This window comes from Ixodes scapularis, unplaced genomic scaffold, assembly GCF_016920785.2.
Source record: "Ixodes scapularis isolate PalLabHiFi unplaced genomic scaffold, ASM1692078v2 PGA_scaffold9__187_contigs__length_104089568, whole genome shotgun sequence".
Lineage (NCBI taxonomy): Eukaryota > Metazoa > Arthropoda > Arachnida > Ixodida > Ixodidae > Ixodes > Ixodes scapularis.
In genome coordinates, this window is record NW_024609884.1 from 1,477,862 (window position 1) to 1,494,048 (window position 16,187).

Consider the following 16,187-nt stretch of genomic DNA (forward strand, 5'->3'; position numbering starts at 1 on the left):
TTTAACCAACTAGCCCAACAGATAATTTTAATTCGTGTCGATCTAGGGAAAGCTAGGGAACAACCTGCCAGCAACCTCAAAATTGCTGGAAAAGTTGCCCCGTCTGAAGCGGGCCTTACAAAACAAATGTTCCACGGGGAAAAAAAAAAAAAAAAAAAAAAAAAAAAAAAAAATATATATATATATATATATATATATATATATATATATATATTTTTTTTTTTTTTTTTTAGCAGTATTAACGTCACAGGACCTGTTTTAGTCGGAGTTGGAACATCTTCACATTTGAAACTCCCACTCTTTCGACCGCCGCGGAGGAGAACTACTCTTGGATTTGCTCTTTTTTGTTGACTTCGCTGCTGAGTTGAACCAGTTGAACGACGCAGCGTCCCGTCTCGACTTCCGGTAAGATCTGGCAACAACGCAGGCTAAACATGGCGCCGGTATTGTTTTGGTTTGACTACAGTGGCTTAAAGGGGGTAGTGTGGTTACGGTGTGGTTATCGCGTAGCCTTCACCATGCCTCGGGAACGGCCACTCCTTGGAAGACGATGTAGATGGCGCTTCGATCCGCAGCTCCGTTGGGTGCCTCAATCGGCCGGCAGATAGAGGCACCCTAACACGCTTCTTAACTAATATAAATACATCAAAAACAATTATTTGTTTCCAGTGAACTTCCAACGACATGATTTGTGTTTGAAGGTGAATAAAAAAAATGTGAAACTAGCAGACGACAGTGTAGTCGACACAAGGAGGATAGAAGGGTAGGAGAGGGCTTACGTCGACCGCGTAGCCTCCACAAGCCATGCTCCCTTGACGCCTTGCCTCTTTCCTATTTTTCTCCTTACTCTCCTCACTTACCATGCCAACGTGACCAGATCACGTGACCGTAGCGAGCCTTCGTCTTGCTATGGGGTACTAGAATACACCACAGTCTAGCCTTCGATCTGATAAAACCTACCGGACGGAGCGCGCGCAAGCCTGCAAGGAGTTCTTCTACAATCAACCATCCATCTCACACGTGACATGTCATGCGCACCAATCGCCAGACAGATCTGCGGTCAAGCTGGGCACAAAATCGTTTAAACTTTTTATGACTAGGCTTCACCAATATTGCAACGTGCCCCCTCCTAGTACATCTAACCTCCTTGATGCAGGCCATGCAAGCAGACCCTCGGGGTCCCACACATGGTTAACAACTGCCTTCGATTTCACGAATGTAATTAAATCATCAGAGCAGTTTCATGAACTTCAACAATCCACGAACTTACCGGTGGAAAGATATTCGCGTTCCTTTCGAAGCTTTCTTTTTGCATAGCGCTCAGATGTACGGCGGTGCTGCAAGCGCCAGCGCCACCCGCGGCCGTCTTCCAACGCTGTGCCGCTTCTACGGTTTCGTTCGTTACACTACCACCTTTAAGCCACTGTAGTTTGACTACGGTGTCTGGAACGCGTCTCCGACTGGTGTGTTTACCGAGTCCAAAAAAGTGGTCCCTCGATTTCCGCCTGATGACGTCCTAAAAGTGTCATGTTGTCGCAGGTCGCGAACCTGGCGGCGTCTCATAGCTGTGGTATGTGTGGCAGACGCCTGTTCTGCTGCAGGTCACTCTCCAATGCGCAGTCCACGGAAGCTAAGCAGCCGGAAGTCGGAACGCCTGGAACGCCACGACGACAGCGACACTCGTGCTCGCCTGTGGTTTTCGCCAGCATTTCTACGACCAACCACCAGGATCGCGACATGCAACAGCATGACACTCCGGCTTCTGTGACGTCATTTGTTGCCACTTCGGGACCACTTTTGATGTATGGGCGGCATAGGACGCCAAACGGCTAAACACACCAGTCGGAGACGCGCTCCAGGCACCATACCATACTGACCATACTACAATAGATGATCAGTGATCTACGCTCTCTAGCTCGTCTGAAAGAATCAAACGTAAAGTTTTTGCGAGTTTTGTAGGAAGAAACTGTCAACTCGCCTTTTGTGTGCGCTGTATTTGTCCTGTTGTAGCGTATTTTGATTCGAGGAATCTCGAGATCCACTCGATCGAGCCCCATGACGGACTAGACTCGTCCGGTTCACCGGCAGTTGGAACGCCAAGCCTGCCCGAGCGAGCTGCGACGATATGAGTTTCGGCGGCAGCACATCGCAGGAGGAGTCCATCCCCAAGTTCAAGTCCTTCGTGTCCGAAGCAGAGCTCGAAGAGAAACGGAAAAAGAGGCAAGAAGAGTGGGACAGAGTACGAACGGCCGAAGATCCCGTGGGTAAGGTGTCCCCTGGCTGACTGGACGGCGGGTGCCGCCGCCGACACCAACTGACTCCTCTTAACGCGTTTCTTTTGCAGAGGCCCCCGAGGAAGAGTACGACCCGAGGTCCTTGTTCGAAAGACTCGAAGAGCAGCGACTCAAGAAGCAGGCCGACTATGAGGAAGCGCATAAGCTCAGTAAGTGCGCACCGGTGCAATTGCTACGCGTTTCGTTGGTTGCCGGCGCCCACTTTGGAGAAAAAATAACTCACATTTCCAAATGGTGTGAAATCTGCCGGATATTATTGATATTCTTGCTAATTTCTGAATTTTAAATTGCTTCCAACTGCAGAACGCCTCATTTTAGCGCGGAAGGAGGTGTCCGCGTGACGGTCATTTGTCGATGGACTGCCATGAATGTGGGTGCAAACCTGAATTTAATTTGTGCACTGTTATTAGAAAGCATAGAGATAAGTTAAGGGGCGATTCAGTGGCTTTCGGACTTTGAGTAATTGATTTGTGTCACCTACACAACGAAGAACAAAAAAAAGGAAAAAGATTTCCCCCATGTGCTAGTTTTTATATTAAAAAATTAACCAAACCGAATTAACCATGTGCCCCTCAACTCTCACGCTGTGCTTTGAGTCTCATCTCTGGAGGGCCACCTGGAGACCTGGGGTGCTATGTTGCGCTTTTTAAACTCCCAGGAGACTAGGGAGAAGGAAGTGACGTCAACAACGCAGCAAATGCAGATTGGATGTTGATTTTGTTTTCTTCTGTCAACATCCAATCAGCGTTTGCTGTATCGTTGATGTCACTTCCTTCTCCCTAGTCTCCTGGGAGTCCAAAACGTGCAACATAGCCCCCCTGTGTTGCGCTTTTTGGACTCCCACGTCGACTAGGGAGAAGGATGTGATGTCAACAACGCAGCGAACGCAGATTGGATGTTTTTTCTGCGGAAATTCGTCCTCAGCGACTCTCACTAATTAACATCCAATCTGCGTTTGCTGCGTTGTTGACGTCACATCCTTCTTCATAGTCGCCGTGGGAGTCTAAAAAGCGCAACATAGCGCTCCTGGTTTCCCCTTGGGTTCTCTCTTCAGAGACCCCAGCCACTTCCTCCGCGGTTGTTGACTACCGAAGGATTAGCGTCGCCGAAGGTCGTGGCAAGCAATCGCGAGCAATTGCAACCGCCACACGCGGTGGCAGATCAGCAAATAATGTGCTTTTTTTCCCTTTCCAATTGCGCAGCGGGATAGCAGTTTTTCGGGGGAAGGTGGCACGTTTCTTTTTGTTTTTTTTCTTGTGCCTAGATAAACGTATAAAAAATACAAACTGCAAATTCTTTCAATGTTAAAAAGTGTCGCACTACAGCCTTAAACAGCTCTTCCTTATGCGCATTCACTGTATTATCCCTCGGCAATTGTTGCTCAGCAATGTAATGAAAGGTGTCATTGTATATCTAGCATAAGTTTCCTTCATAATCACAGTTTGTACCATTCCCATTCGCACACAGTAGTTCTTACATAAAAAAAGCAAAAGTTTTGCAGCTTTTTTTTTGTTATTTTTATGAGGAGATGACCATTTTTTTTCTCTGTGGAAGGATGCCATTGCAGAATCTTCCTGATCCTGATTCAGCGTGTACCTTGGCATTTACTGGTTGATATTTAACGTTACCGTAATTACCTAAGTGTAAGATTCCTAGGCAAACTCGTGGCGGGGATGCTTTCCGAAGCGAAAGACATCCAACTGAAGCTCAAGTTCTTTTCACACAAAGAAATCTCCATCAACAAAATTATCTCTAAAATTCTTTTTTTTTTGGGGGGGGGGGGGGGGGGGGGGGGGGGAGGGGAGGGGGAATTTTTATTCGAGAAACAAAAACGCCATTCCATTTTCTGCGAGATAGTACACAGTGTGAACAGGGAGTTGAAATTCAGGTTCACAGATGTCCACATTTTCCGGATTTTGTTTATTGCAGACCTATGCCAAGTTCCAGAGATGGATCTCTAATCACCAACGGAGAATAAGAATGCTTTTGCAGTGAAAAACATTGCGAAGATTTTTAAGCTGGCCTTCACAAATCTGTTTTTCAAACAAAAGCTTGCAGTGTTTGCTATAGGACGTGTGTCTGTGAACATATTCTTCCAGGATGAATACCATAAAGTCAAACATACATTTTACTACTTACAGTTAATTGCTTTATTGTGAATGCTCACACCTTGGCAAGCAATATTATATATTGAGCAGCGAAAATTCTACTGGGCAATCTTGCGATTTTGATCAATCTTGCATTTGGGGGAAGTTTCGCCCCCCCCCCCCCTCCCCCTTCCCCTCGAATAGTCATTGGGGGGGGGGGGGGGGGGGGGCGAACCTTCCCCCATATGTTCCATTTTGCTGAGGCCTCCTCTCCCCCGTCCTCCCCATACAGCATTTTGTCATGGACGCCCCCCCCCCCCCGAATCAAAATCCTGGCTGCGTGCTTGGCACCCATGTTTGTTTTCTGATTTAAACAAGAAGTAATGCGGGACATTGGGTCTCTCGAGATTTGCTCTCAAGTTGAAGATGCATCGTTTGTCGCATTCTCGACGCAATGCTAGGCAGGTTAGGCCACAAATAGAGTGTGAGGTCGTTACAACAGACGTTTGGATATAACATACCGATTTGTGAAGTTTGGTTGGTTTTCCTCTCCGTACCATTGACTCCACTTCATATCTGCATACAACATACTCCTCTTACAACAGACGATAATCTTGGTCAAAATCAAAGTCTGTTATAACGTGCTTAGACTGCCTCGGTTGCTCGGAGCAAGATACCAGTTGGCACTGAAATTCGTGGAATGTGTTTTTGCCATTGCTCGTAGAAAACATGATCCGCGGCCTCGACGACGACGAGGTCACCTTCCTCGAGTATGTGGACGTGCAGAAGCAGAAGGCGGAGTCCCAGCGGCTCAAGGAGGACATGCAGGAACTCGAGGAGTACAGGATATCCTTTCGGGGTCACCCCAGTTTTACAAGCGTGACTTTTTGTAACATGATGCCCACCTCTTCTCTTTCAAGTAGAGGGCCCAAATTAAAACAATGCATAAAGTTTGGCAAGTTGGTCTGACATCATAAAAGGGGAGCAGCTAAAAAATAAACGAGGGCAACCAGAAGAGGTAACGACAGACGTGGCGCTGGCTAGCAACTGAAAGTTTATTTGTGCACAAAACACGAAAAAACGCACAAACAACACGTCAAAACTAGGGATGCCGCAAACCGCCCTAGGTTAGAATTCGAAAGGTTTCAATATTTTCGTACCAAACTGATGTTCGAATTCGAAAGGTTTCGATATTTTCGACCGTACGGAGGTTCGAATTTGAAAACTTCGCAACTTTCCGAAATCGTGGGGTTTTGAATTCGAAAAGTTCGAAGCTTTCACGGTTTCTAAAAGTTTGGGTTCGATTATTTCGTATATTCGTTTACTTGAGGTTCGATAAATTCGAACATTTCGAACTTCCCTAATTCTAAATTTGAGAGGTTTGAATGTTTCCAATTTTTTTGGATCTAAAATTCGAACGTTTTGAATTTTTAAAGACATAAAGTTCGATAAATTCGAAGATTTCGAATTGCTTTCTACATAAAGTTCGAAAATTTTGGAGGTTTTGATTCTCTTTTAGGGCTAAATTAAAAAAAAAAAGAAGAAAAAAATTGAAGGTTTTCAATTTCTTTGAAGTCTAAGTGCGCAAAGTTCAAAGTCCGGTTCTCATGTTCTGCCACAGTTTCAGTTTCAAATAACGTTTTCACGCCTCACTGGTTTTCACGAAATCAGGTTTAGAAAAGTTCGGGTCTGATGTTTAGTCTGCGCGAAGTTGCTCAGGCAATTAAATGAGACGACGAGTGTCCCGGATGTGCTGGAATATTTGCCAGTGCAGAGTCACGTGTGACAATAGATCAGTAATTGTGACCGCCAGCCCGGGGTGGTCATTAACGTGCATCACGAAGTAGTGATCCTACAAACGCACTGTTTAACGATACTCATCCAGTTCGAAACGGCCAGGGGCAGGCAGGTGGTTGAGGTTCAGAAAAACCTTGAAGTGATCTGGCAAACTGCCCCCCTACCGCCTTGCACGCTGGTAGTAATTTGATCGAACGACGCCCGAGTGACGCTGGCACATAGTAAGTTTAGTTTGTACATGATGCAAAATCTTGAGACTGGGAATGAAGTTTGAAAGAAAAAGTGTAAGAAGACAGAAAGAAGGGGGCAGGACAATGCCTCAAACTCACCTCTGGGAATGAAATTTGAAGAAAAAGTGCAAGAAGACAGAAAAAAGGGGACAGCACGTCTCAAACTCAGCTCAGGACAACGTCTCAAACTCAACTCAGCTGAAAACTCAGCTCAGGACAATGTCTCAAACTCAACTCAGCTGAGTTTGAGACGTTGTCCTGTCCCCTTTTTTCTTTCTTCTTCCACTATTTCTTGCGAATTTCATTCCCAGTCTCGGGATTTTGCATCATGATCAACATACACCAGCTCGCCTGCACCTTGACAATTTTTTTGTTTGTAATTGCTTTGGAGGTTTATTTTCTGGGGCGGAAGAAATTCCAAGCAAAAAGCACAGACGCTGACGCAACTTGAGGTCGAGGAGCGTCCTACCATACCAGTGGCGTCGGAAGAGGAAAAACGGGGGGAGGAGAGGAGGAGGAGGAGGAGGAGGAGGAGGAGGAGGAGGAGGAGGAGGAGGAGGAGGAGGGGAAGGAAGGGGGGCTGCACTATCTCCCCCTCCCCTCCCTGGTATTCCGGACTGTTAAAGAGAACAATATGGTGAAAGAGGGCATGGTCGAGCTTATCTTAATCTGAAATAATTTATGCATATGTATAGCAACTATCGCCCTTCACTGCATAAAAGATCGCCTAGATGGTCATTGTTCGAAACTCGTTGTCAGAAGGCACTACTCGTCACATGCTCGGTGGCTCGTAAGTTCAAAGCGATATCTTTTCGACCTAAATAACTGTGCCATTGGTAAAATATAATCTATAAATAAACAAAACAATAAATGCAAAAATAAAAAGCTGGAGAAAAAAAAAAAAAAAAAAACTATCAAGAACCCGTCGGAAGTGTTGTATTCCTGCATATTCAGAGGTCCCGAACTATGAAACAAGTTTTTCCTACCAAAATGTGTACAGACCATAAAAGCACGTCCCAAGAACGTAAAATGAGAAAAAAATGGTAATTTCTTTTTTATGACGTGCTGAACTTGAACAGTTTTAGAAATCTTCCCCCATGAGTTAATTTATTCCTCAACGTGAGAAACACAGTGCATACATTATTTTGTATTCTGCAGGTGGTAGCGATATGTACTGTCTCTGGTGTTAATTTAAATGTGATACCTCAAACAATGTAGACAAAAAAAATTACCAACTTTAGGGCATAATTGCCCGTCGGTACATGTTTGGATATTTCTTCGAAACTCGTCTTGAAGAACAATAATCATATCTTAAGTCGACACTTACCTAGGCTATACATAGATCATTCTTAAAAAGTTAAACATCTCTACCACAAATAGCTTCGGCTATAGCGCACTTCAAATATGGCACAAACGACAATTGTCAAAAACCCGTCACCCTTCCTCGCTTTTTCGGGAATCTATTTCTTTAAAACCAAGCATGCCAGATGATTGAATTAAACGGCATTGTCTTTCGCAAGGAATATGGTACCGCAAGTAAAATTGCGAAGAAAAAAAAATTATGAATGTACCACATTGCTTGAATCCAAATGAAACCGCCCGCCGATCTTTCGAAGTTCGACGAACTTCAAACTTTTACCCTAAAGGTTCGAAGTTTGTCTAACTTTTGACTTTTTAAGAATCGAAAGTTCGACAATTTTCGAATTCTTTAGATTAATAAGTTTGAAAATTATCTAATTTTTTAGCGTAGGAAGCTCGAAAGTTCGAAAAGCTTCGAACTTTTTAGTGCAAGAAGTTAGAAAATTAGGAAATCATCAAATTTTTTAGTTTATCAAGTTCGAAAATCATTGAATTTTGCAGCGTAATAAGTTCGAAATTTCGAAAAACTTCTTAGTTTAATAAGTTTGAAAATTCGACTTCTGTCGAATTTCTCGAAATGGAAAGTTGAAAATTCGAAATCTTTCGAACCTTTCAAACCGCTTGATTCAATCATCCAAACTTCGGTTCGAAAAGAGTTTGTGGCATCCCTAGTCAAAACTGTTCCGCGCACATGCTTATCTGCGATCAAACAAACTTGCCACAAGTCATGATAAAGTTTGCCTCGTCACTCATCAGAGCAAAGGATGGCGCACTGATGCATGCTTCCTCTCCTTTCACAGATATACAAAAATGCTTCATCAATTTCCCTCACGGTTTTATTTCTGTGGCGGGCTGAAATTTTTATATCATGGAAACATGGCTCACAGTCGCATCCTCGCAATTCACTGTAGCCGATGCGGCTGTGAGCCATGTTTCCATGATATCACAACCCCTCCATGCTCTCGGTACTGTGGAACAATTTTTGGACTTTTGGAAAATACTGCTTACAACTAATTTTTGACATACGGAACGTGCATCAGTTTTACAGCGACGGCTGTTGGTGGGGGCCTCCCTGGGAGTCCTTTGCGAAAACTGCTGGTGGCATTGTCAATCACGTGATCGCTTTCTGTCACCGGTGAGCTTATGAGAGAGCGTAAAATTTCCGTACGTCGAACTGGATTCAAAGCAGCAACCTATGAATGACAGCAGTGGTTCCCCCTAGAGTCAACAAATGGCACCAACAAAACAAATTTGATTGAATTATGCTTTTGATATCTTTCTACCTTGTGAGTCTGGGGTGTGCATGCAACGACAGAGCACAGAAACAATGAGCATGTGCTCGTTTGAGCACATGCTCAGTTGTGGAGGCACCATCCGAGCGAGCCGACTCGCTCGCCTGCCACCTTGGAAAATTCCTGGCGAGTTTCAACTTTCAGTTGCAGATAAAATGAAATGAAATCCCATTTCCCATAGATTGCGGTCGTGTATGCAACCATTTGACCGATAGCTGGAAATGCAGCTGCCGATCTTTTGCATTCTCAAAAATTGAGTTTGTGGTGTTAGTGCGCCGAATCATTTCAAACCTTGGACTTGGGTTTGGGCTAGTTGGTTGTACATTGATAGACGTGCTGCGCTGCGAAGTTCTACAGATTAAACGCGTGACTAAAAATTGAAAATGAAAAGGATGACAGCGCCCATTTGTGTTCGTTGTGTTTCTCCTCATCTTAATGTAAACTCATCCTTTTCATTTTCAATTTTTAGTCACGCGTTTGTTCTGTAGAACTTCGCAGCGCAGCACGTCTATCAATCATTTCAAACCGGTAACCATCAATTTTTTTTTTTTTTTCGGTTCAGTTGTAAGATTGATTTGGGACCAGCTCTGGTTCAACTAAGAATAATGGTTCCGGTTCGACATTCCGGTGCTGGGGGACGAGGCCAAGGCTTGCTCCCACAGACTCACTCGGGGGTGAGTGTGTGTGTGCAGTGGCGTACTAACTTGTTTTTGAGTGGGCGGAGAGGGGGCATACCAGAACCCCTTCCCCGGGCTGGGGCGCGGTGCCCCCCTTGGTATCCCTTGGGTGCTGCTGGCCAGTGTTAGCCCTGCCCAGTGGCGGCTGTTCCAGGGGAGGGAGCAAAACACATGCCTTGCCCTCCCCAGTCTGAGAACTGCGGGGGGACAACTGCCCCCTTTCCCCCCCTGGTTGGTACGTCCATGTGTGTGTGTGCCGCGGCGTGTATTCCTTTACGGCGCTTTTTTTGGGGGGGGGGGGGGGGGGGGCTGCTTGCCGCGGGTATTCCTTAACAACGCTTGTTGTGGGGGGGGGGGGCAAGTGCCCCTCCCCCCCATCCTGGTTGGTTATTCCTTGACGGCGCGCACAAGGCGGTAGCCAGCTTGTCCGAGGAAGCCATGGAGGCCAAGCGTCTAGAGATGAAGAAGGCTGCCGCGGCACAGGGAGTTTCGACGGGCAGAAGGAGCCAGCTCGCCCTGCTCTCCGCCGCCGTCAAGAGGAAAAGTGCCGACTCATCGAGCGACCCTTCCAAGAAGCAACACACCAACGGTTCTGGTAAGTTTTCCTCTTTACTTTTGATAGTTTGCCGTCGTTCACGTACCACGTCAGCCAGGTCGTTTGTACCGCAGTTAGATTGCTGGGAACAATAACTCGTGTAACTCAACATTTTGTGGGGCATGCTTGCTTGCTCCACCTGTTTTGTTCCCTTATCAGGTCTAGATTGGAATTATGTTCAATAGTGTAGAATCCTCTTAGTGCACATGATGAAGCACAAATAGAGTATGTTCAGAGACGTCTGGCACACATAGCTCATAATAGACATTTTGGCAGAAGACATTTTTATAATTATGAACTTTTTGCTGAATTGGGGCTTCATGTTTTGTCCGTCAGAAGGCTGACACGTGATGTAGTACTTTTGCACAGAGTAATTCATGGCGATGTAGACTGCAAGCTTTTATGCAAAGTTAATTTTAATGTTCCGGCTCGTTTTAACAGGAGCGCTTTTACTTTTTACACTCTGAACAATCTAATGTCGTCGCCTTTATCTAGAGTGCAGATAGCTGTCGATAATTTTGGAAATGAAAACTACTTAGATATTTTCAGTGACTACGTCGAATTCAAAAGACAATTGCATAATATGCTATTCTTTTCTTAGTAATGTATACAAGTTGCTCAAACGGATTTCTGGTCTTCGTATGAATTCATGGACATACATTTTGGCATGTGGAATTTGTGCACGATTACTCTCTCAACTTTCACGTACCAGTGCCGCATTACGGATGTCTGGTCGTTTTTGGGCACAATAAAAAGACATCATCATCATCATCATGTAAGTTGCTCCAATGGATTTCTGTTCTTCATATGAATTCATCGATGTATATTTCAGCATGTGGAATATGTGCCTGATTATTTTCTCAGCTTTTATGTACCAGTGCCACATTGCAGACGTGTGGTCATTTATGGGCACAATAAAGAGACATGATGATGATTGAATGGATTTCTGTTCTTCATATGAATTCATGGACGTATATTTTGGCACGTGGAATTTGTGCACGATTATTTTCTGAAGTTTTACGTACCAATGCTGCATTGCAGACGTCTGGTCGTTTATGGGCACCATAAAGAGACATGATGATGATGATGATAATGGAGAGAGAGAGAGAGGGAGACAAACTCCTCGGCGGACATGGTTGCATTCCAGCAGAGGCGTGGGTGCCAGAGATGATGTCGATTGCTCCCCGCCTTTTGCAGGCCAGGCTCCATGCAACGGGGGCAAGGCCCTCGGGGATCCCTGCGGTGGTGACGCGCCGGCACAGCAGACGGTCGTTCATGCGCCCACGGCCCTGAGCTGCCTCGGGGTCCTGCCGGGGCTGGGCGTGTACACAGACAGCAGCGACTCCGAGAACTCGTCGTTCAGCGACGACACGGACTTGGACCTGGACCTGATCGGACGGAGACGAGTCCAGCACGAGGTGGACCACTCTCCGAAGCCCAACTGAGAACCTCGGTAGGGGAAGGCACCACTCCCATTTCCATTGCGTCCCTCGGACAATGAGCGAAAGTGGAGAAGCGTTTGCATGGGTCTTTGAAAACCTCGCGACGGGAAATCGACATCTCTGGGGCCTAGAAGATCCTCGAGCGTCGAGAAGACGAGTGTTTTTGGCATCCGTATCGTCCAAATAAACAACCGGTATGGTTCGTTGGAGAAGCTCTCCTCCGAATTTGGCGGTTCTTGCCTAGGTGCAGTTCTGGTGTCCTTTTTTTTTTTACCTGCCTTTGTTTTGGCAGGTGAAATTAGTTTGGTCTGCCCTTAGTTTCGTCAAGACTGCTCGGAGCTATCCTGCCAAAGACGGCTGTTGGGCCTTGCGGGGTGAACAAAATATCGCTCAATAGAGTGAAAATGCCTCGACGAGCGATTTGTGCCCGTGGTGTCGCCATAATTACGATTAGAACTGCGTTGTTCCGCGTCCGAGCTTTTCTTTCCGGGTGCTCTTAAGGCTCTGTTTATGTCAGTTTGATCCGTGCAAAGACAAGGTGAGTCTAAATTAAACTAAATTAGCTGGGGCAGTTAATGAAAGCTTTCCAATAACCTTAGTGGGTTCAACTGGATCTAATGTTCGCATGCTGATTTTTTGTACGATGTTTTTAATATTAAATGGTATTGATGCTCATATGCCAAAAAACAAAAGGTTTGTTTTTTATATTAATGAAGAATTGCAGTTTCATTACAACCTTTAGAACTCGAACGAAACCAGACAGTCGAACCATTCGTTGTTCCGATTCGGGTTTGGGTTGAGCAGCTCCGCATTTTGTTCAGGTTCGGTTCCGGTGCAGCGACGAATTTGAAATAACGATTCGGTTACTGGTTTCACCAAATGCAAAGCGGTTCAAATCGATTCTTGAAAAGAAAAGTTGGCACTTCCAAGTCATTTAGAAGTGTGTTCAACACGGTGTCATTTGCTTTTAAAAAAAAGAAAGAAAAAAAGCATTCAGAGGTTGTGCTGCGGAAACAGCAAAACAAATATATGCCTAATTTCGTTTTGTGACCTTGACTTTTTGTTAGAAAAACGTTTTATTGCGCTGACCCGTTTTCCAAAGAACCGGTAACCTCTACATTACGGTTCCATTCCGACTTGACTTCAGGGTGTGTTCAGATAAGGACGGTCATGGTGGTGTCATGCCTATTTTTTATTTTCAATTAAATATTTATACGAGGTAGCAAAACCAGTCCACACAGCGGGACAGATTTTACTTTTGCAAGATACTTCATAGTATTCGTGAAAAAAATCACATTTGAGAGGAGGTTGAAAAAACTATTTTCGTAACTGTGCGATGATGCAACTTTGAAGGCTGGATGAATAAAGAATACAGCTTTCTACACAGTCAAATTTTTTACGTGTAATGCAAGCATACTTTTCTGCCAGAATTAGTTAAAGCTGACTTATATGAGCATATATTTCAAGCGAAATAAAGTGCCAAACTTGGCTTCTGGAGCAAATCTTACATAATGAGTCCGTTGGCCTGCGCCGCATATGCGGCACCATCTCTCGACAGCGCGTACCACTAATTTGCACCCGCAAGCCACTGCGGCCGGCTAGGCTAGCTCCGATTGCCTAACGATAAATTTACCAGCGTGTGACTCGTCGCAACTTTAATGGCTGACCAACTACACGCTGTATAAATATCCCCAGAACTTCAATTTTTTACTTAATAGCGAGTTCGTTTCACGGCACTCGTGCCCACGCGTGCCCACTCGCAGCGTGGAACGGGTTCGTTTCGGCCGGCACTCCACGAGTGGTTGCACTCTCCGAGTTCGTTTCAGCGCTGACACCCCAAGCGTGCATGCACTCGCTGCACCGAGAAAATCGGGAGTGCGCCAAAATGCAATCCCGTCATGCCTCGCTCCGGCGGGGCAGGCGAGGAGCGGGAGCAGACGACGAGGGTTCGTCTGCTACGATGTGTCGCGAAACCGAACGAAAAAAAAGTAGATTTTCTGATAGAAATCGCGTCCCACGGGCCACGAAATCAAACGCGAGCTTGAATTGTGAGCGTCTGCTATTTCCCGAAGGAAGCAATTGACAACCCGTGATTTATTTGCAGGTTTTAAATCGCTCTGTTGCCGCACAGACGCTGAAATATACCAATGTGTAAAGGAATGCTCAGAACAAACGTAAAAGCGGCCCCCGAGATATCTATCACCATCCGTGTGCGGGTGAAAAATTTAACATTTGTCGACAAAACTCTCTCAGCAGAAACCTCTGACTGCCCAATAAGCATCAGAGAAAGCTAAAGATGGTAACTTTACCCGAGGATTGGGCAACATGATCATGTTTAACATTTACCTACGTCAGCTAACTTGCCCCGTCGTATTTTGTTCGAGAATGCTCTCGTTCTCGACGCCCTCACCGAGGCATTATAGGTGGATCATCTGATCCAGCTATAATGACGATCCAAATCCAAAGTCCCAGTTTTACTGGATATTCCAACAGGCTAGTTTTAAGCCGCACCCTTTCAGTGGTTCACGCATAATACCATGCTCAAACGGATCATGCTTGTGCTCGGACAGCATCATCAGTTTTCTTCAGTGTAAACGGTTATAAGAATTGAAAGATCGGAACCAGCTGCTTTGTAGACAGCTGGTTGCGGAAATTTACGCCGTCTGTAACTATCTCTACGGCAGCCGAGCTGCTTGAAGTCATCGCAACTATAAACTACAGGTTGCAGCGACCAACGTTTGTAGATAAACGTTGGTAGCGACTGCATTCGCATTCCCACGCATCACTCCGATCAGAAAGGCGCTAGTTTCGGTTTGAAGTCGGTACCTTTTCTACAACATAGATGGCGGCAGCATCAGTCTTCTGCACTCGGTGCATTTGGCGAGTTCGTTTGAGTCCAGTTTTCCGTGCAACACTCTGAGAGTGCGATGCATTCTGGGAGAGAACTCGAACGGTGCCAGAGGAAAAAAAAATACTGTAAGTATTTAAATAAATGTTTTAACACATTTTTTTATATATGTACTAAATATTCATTTAGGTAAGCACATTTTATGTCACTAATTATATTTTCCAACTAAAATAAATTATTTAGTTATAATTTTTTTTTTTATAAATACATAAATGCACTTAGTAATTAAATATTTCCTTGTTTGTATAAATAAAAAAATGTAAGTATTTTTAGTTTTCTTTTGTTTCCCCATGTGAACTGGGACCGGAAAAGGCATTTGAAGTCCGACTGGGAATCGCTCCAACCAGTTACTTCCCTAAGTGGTCCCAGTTCACTCCATTCCCAGTTGGGAATGGTTCAAACCAGTTGACCCCTCAGCTGGTCCCAGTTGACCTCTTAGCTGGTCCCAGTTGAAACCAGTTGAGGTGCCAACTGGTCCTAGTTAGAAATTTTCGCCGGGTAGGAAGAGAAGGCGAAATTTTTACTTTTTAGTCTTTCTGCAACCGAATACAGCTTGCTTTACACTCTTGCATGTTGACAATAAAGATTGACGACGAGTGATGTACCGACAAGCATGACCTTCCCGCTCCCGGGAGGCCTGCTATCCCGTGGCGACAGTCGCCCTTGCGGCTCCAGGAACTGAGGACCAAGCAAGCTGGAGGAACTGGAATGTATATATACCACTCTTCGATAAATCGTGCATGTGAAGAACACAATCGCGCCGTGAGTGTGAGTGAGCAAGTTCATGAGTGAGTTTGCCAAGGTATGCTCCTTCCCTACACCGTGCCTGGGAGCATCAGTACCAGGGTGTAAGATAGACAGGTGGGGAAACGAGAGCCAAATGAGCGACCGGACTGTGTCCCCCTCGGCTTTCTCTTTTTCTGTGGCGCCATCTATGTGGAGCACCGCGAACTCTCACTCCGGGTGGGCGACCGGTGGCGACCGGCTAAACTGACGGAGATAATTTCCCGTGGATTTTCAATGGAGGACTGTCGGGGTCTCGGTTTATTTTGCGCACTCTCCCATAGAGTTTCATGCAAATTCGATTCCGATTTTTTTTTTCTTCTCGCCGCAGCGCCATCTGTCGCAAATCGGCGGTACCCGCAAGCAGACGAGTACACAATCCGGTCACGGCGCTGCGGTAGGCTTCTGTGGGCCGTTTCCCCACCTGTTTATTTTACACCCTGATCAGTACTCTGGGAAAATTCGGTGACCTTACATGTTTCAACTCATCGCTAAAGGGTGACGCTGTTGGCGTCACCCTTTAGCGGTACAGGTTTCAGGTTTTAGCGGTACAGGTCCCTCCAATTCTTAGATCTCAAAATAACATTCCATGACGACAGTGTATGCTGGATGTATGCCCCACGAACAAAGAAAAGTCTTCTGCAATTTGACTCCGCACGCACCAAGCTCGTCAAGAGAGGAATTGTTGCCAGTACGTTGGGGGCGGCGCTGAGGAAGTCTTGC

The 16,187-nt window shown here is 45.5% G+C and overlaps 1 protein-coding gene across 1 annotated transcript; it reads left to right on the forward strand.

Moving 5' to 3' along the window:
- Positions 1-1,813: 1,813 nt before the first annotated feature.
- On the forward strand, positions 1,814-12,022 carry LOC8023416 (PSME3-interacting protein). Its single transcript, XM_029972106.3, has 5 exons — positions 1,814-2,264; positions 2,345-2,443; positions 5,106-5,227; positions 10,145-10,331; positions 11,529-12,022. The coding sequence occupies exons 1-5, from the start codon at positions 2,126-2,128 to the stop codon at positions 11,774-11,776; spliced, it is 795 nt and encodes a 264-aa protein (XP_029827966.1). The 5' UTR covers positions 1,814-2,125; the 3' UTR covers positions 11,777-12,022.
- Positions 12,023-16,187: the final 4,165 nt, after the last annotated feature.

Coding starts and splice junctions, on each gene's coding strand:
- LOC8023416 (XM_029972106.3), top strand. CDS start 2,126: ATGAGTTTCGGCGGCAGCACATCGCAGGAGGAGTCCATCCCCAAGTTC. Junction 5,228..10,144: donor AGGAACTCGAGGAGTACAGG/ATATCCTTTCGG, acceptor GACGGCGCGCAC/AAGGCGGTAGCCAGCTTGTC. Junction 10,332..11,528: donor GCAACACACCAACGGTTCTG/GTAAGTTTTCCT, acceptor CGCCTTTTGCAG/GCCAGGCTCCATGCAACGGG.